Source organism: Myotis lucifugus, unplaced genomic scaffold (assembly GCF_000147115.1).
Source record: "Myotis lucifugus unplaced genomic scaffold, Myoluc2.0 scaffold_895, whole genome shotgun sequence".
Lineage (NCBI taxonomy): Eukaryota > Metazoa > Chordata > Mammalia > Chiroptera > Vespertilionidae > Myotis > Myotis lucifugus.
The window spans coordinates 141,767-144,968 of record NW_005871943.1 but is presented as its reverse complement, the minus strand read 5'-3'; the positions used below and the strand labels follow the sequence as shown (position 1 = coordinate 144,968).

Here is a 3,202-nt window from a genome sequence, read left to right as displayed (position 1 = left end):
CCCCCCGACTCTGGGTCTCAGGCAAGTGAGTGCCTCTCCAGTAAACAGGGCAGAGTCTGAGGGCAGCAGGGCCAGGCCCAAAGCAAGTCAGTCCTAGAAGAATCGGGGGGCAGGGGGCGGGTGTCTGGCAAGAATGTGCGTGAGACAGAAACAGCGGTTCTTAGGCCTGACGGCCGTCTCTGAGGTTGGCTGGGCTGCTGCCCGGAGAGGCCTGCGGGGTAGGCGGCAGGCAGGGAGGAGGGCAGGGCGGCGGGCACCTCTGGAGGAGACCAGCCCAGGTTCCTGCCTCTGATGTGCATCGTGTCCCATCTGGGGCCTCAGAGTGGCCATCTGGCCTCAGCAGGGGTCGCTCAGCTGGCGAGGGTGCTGCGTCGCTCTGGTCCTAGTCCTGGTTTGCTGCCAAATGCAGGCAGCACCCTCTCCGCCTCCGTTACTGTTACCTGCCGAAGTGGGGGGGACGGGGGGGCAACAGTAGTACCTACCTGTGGGGTCACTGGCGATGGACTAGAGCGCCAGGTGAAGGTTCCTGGCACGGCCGCGCCGAGTTGGTGGTTGTCCTGACCTGGGGGTCCACTGAGAGTCCCCGTCTGGTCTCCAGCCCACAGGGCGGGGGGCCTGCTCGCACAGGCTGCCAGGGAAGTGGGTGCTGGTGTGGTCCACCCCCGAGGGCGCCGAGACAAGCCCACAGCACCTCCTAGGGGTGGGGCTCCTGGGCTGTGGGGTCACGCCCGTGGCATTGGTCAGCTCCTCTGTCTGCAGCACGCACAGGCCCTAAGCCCCGAGCCTCTCGGGCAGCCCTGAGGTTGGAGGGAGGCCTGCGTCATGGGGGGGCCTGTCCTCTCTGGGTCAGTTTCCTCATCAGTCCTGCCTGCTGGTCCCCCAGCTGCGGTGAAGATCTGATGGGCCGAGGGGAGGGCGCTACGGGGTGCAGTGCTATGGGGGAAGCAGCCGCCGTCCTGAGGGACCAACACACCAAGGGGCTTTTGGCAGATGGGGGCCGAAGCCGCCGCCCGGGTGGGTGGTCCGGACTCGCACCACAGGCTGGCGTGTCCACCGTGCCCTTCCTCCTTCAGGCCCAGCTGCACCCCGAGTTGGGGTTCAGCAAAGCCCCCCAGCCCTGCCTTGTCCTGGGGGAGGTGGTGGGGCCTCAGCCGTGCAGCTCTTTCTGGTGGCGCCGTCTTCATGAGTGACCGCGGCAGGTTGTGGCATCTCCGGCGTGGGGGGTGGGCGGAGGAGAGACGTGCACCCCATGTTGTGCTTGGACCCGACTCTCTGGCCGCACCACAGCCCAGGGTGGCTCCGGGCTGCCCTCTCGATGCCTGTGCTGTGCACACGGGGCTGCCCCGGCCCCCGTGTCACTGTCCCCTTGGTCCACTGTGCTTTCCAAGCCGCCGTTCACGGTCTGAGTGGCCACCCCTGTGGTCTGAGCTCCATCCACTCGGCTCACCTCTCCCTGCGGCGCCGGGAGTGGGAAGCAGGGCCGTGTGTTTCCAAGAAAGTGAAGGGCTGGAGAGTGGGTGGGGGGACGGCTTTTCTCCCTGAACTGGCCTCTCCCCTAGGACCTGCCGGCCAGGCCTGTGGACAGCTCCAACCCCAGTCCCAGGCCGCGGGTCACGGGCAGGGCTCTCCCGCGCCTCTGCAGCAGGGCAGGCGCAGAGGGAAGTCTGGGCGGGTCTGGCAGCCACGGGGCGGAAGCTCCATGGCCCTCCGGTCTCCGTGAACCACAGGGCTGGGCAGATGCCAGGCCCCGTGCTCGGGCAGCCTTTCCCGTCTGCCTGCCCTGTCCGGCCTGGCCAGCCGTCTGCAAACTCCCCACCAGCCCTTGCTGCTGAGCTGGGCAGTGTCCTGGGCGCTTTCCTTCCATGCTCCTCCTCCTTCCTGCCTTTCCTGTCCCTCTCACTCACCTCCCCTCCTCCCCGTGTGCCCTGCCCTCTTCCCCGGGGCTGGAGCAGAGGACCTTGGGGAAGCCGAGGCAGGTGGGCCCAGGCCGGGGACGGGCTCCTCCTGGGCGCCTTCCTCCCCAAAGCAGCCAGCTGGACAGCCCAGGAAAGAGCAGCGCCCCTCCGGGGCAGGAATGGGCTTTAGAATGGACAGCAGCCCACGAAGGCGGCTCATCGCCCACAGCAGCGAGAGCAACACCGTTGCTACAGAACTAAGCCGACGACCGTGTGTCCAGGACGCGAGGCTGCGCTGGGCGGCTGGGAACCGGACGGACGTGGCCCAGGGTCCAGCGCTGGCCCTGCCACTGTGTCATGAGGCAGCCACTCGACGTCCTGCTCCTTCAAAGGGTGACGGTGGGCGCTCAGCCCGGCGCGGCTGTGAAGAGCAGCCTGCACTCGGGACTCCACGCAGCGCATAACAACGACCGGGCTCCTCTGTCCGGGAGTGTGGCTGAAGGACAAGTTGTGGGCTACGGACTCTGCCCTGACCAGCCCCACGGGTCCCTCCCTGGCCTGAGGCGAGAGTCTGGACTGCCCGGGACAGGTGCCCGGAGGTGGCTCCTGGAGCTGGTGGCTGCCGCCCACCGCCCACTGCCCACCGCCCAGCCACCGTGTCCACCGCACCCGGGAGCCCGGGGCCTCATCCTGCCCTCGTACCCCAGTGGCCTCGGGGGCACTGGGCCTCAGCCTGCCACAACGTCACCACCACCGCTGGCACCACCACCTACAGGGCCCTAATTTGCCAAACCAAGGCCAAATCATGAGCAGATTCTGAGAGACCCTCCAAGCCGGGCAGGTATGAAGCACCTCCCTCCAGTGCAACCACCAGCTAAGAGTTGAAAGCAGCAGGTCCCCGGGGCACCGCGGGTGACTTTGCTGTGATGCCTGCCCCGCCCACTCTCGCCTCACCCTCTCCAGCCGCTGGGCTCAGGCTGGTCCTTCCCCGCTCGCGTCCATCTCCAGCCACGCAGTCCGCGGTCCCTCGGTGGCCATGGCCTCTGAGCCTGCAGGGGGCCCCGGGCTGGACCTGCGTTGACTTCCCGGCCCTGATACCGGTTGAACCAATTTTTCAGGGTTTTTGCCCCCCTCTCTCTTTCTCTCATGTTTTCTGCTGGGCTTTTATCTTCCTCTCTGTTTTCATCTGTTTTGCTGGGTTAAGCAGCTCACCCAGAGCCGAACCCCCTGCCCAGCCATGACCCAGCCATGCCCAGCCACCCAACCCAACCTCCACCCACACCAAGCCACAGCAAGATCACCCCCAG

General features: G+C 66.8%; 1 protein-coding gene across 1 annotated transcript in view; it reads left to right on the top strand.

Annotated features, from left to right (window-relative positions):
- Nucleotides 1-3,202, top strand: part of LOC102438598 (guanine nucleotide-binding protein G(o) subunit alpha-like) — a 24,788-nt gene that overhangs the window by 18,740 nt on the left and 2,846 nt on the right. Inside the window, exons 4-5 of the mRNA XM_023747509.1 lie at nt 884-1,014; nt 1,389-1,513. Coding sequence (XP_023603277.1) covers nt 884-1,014; nt 1,389-1,513 — 256 coding nt within the window. The remainder of the gene's footprint in view (nt 1-883; nt 1,015-1,388; nt 1,514-3,202) is intronic.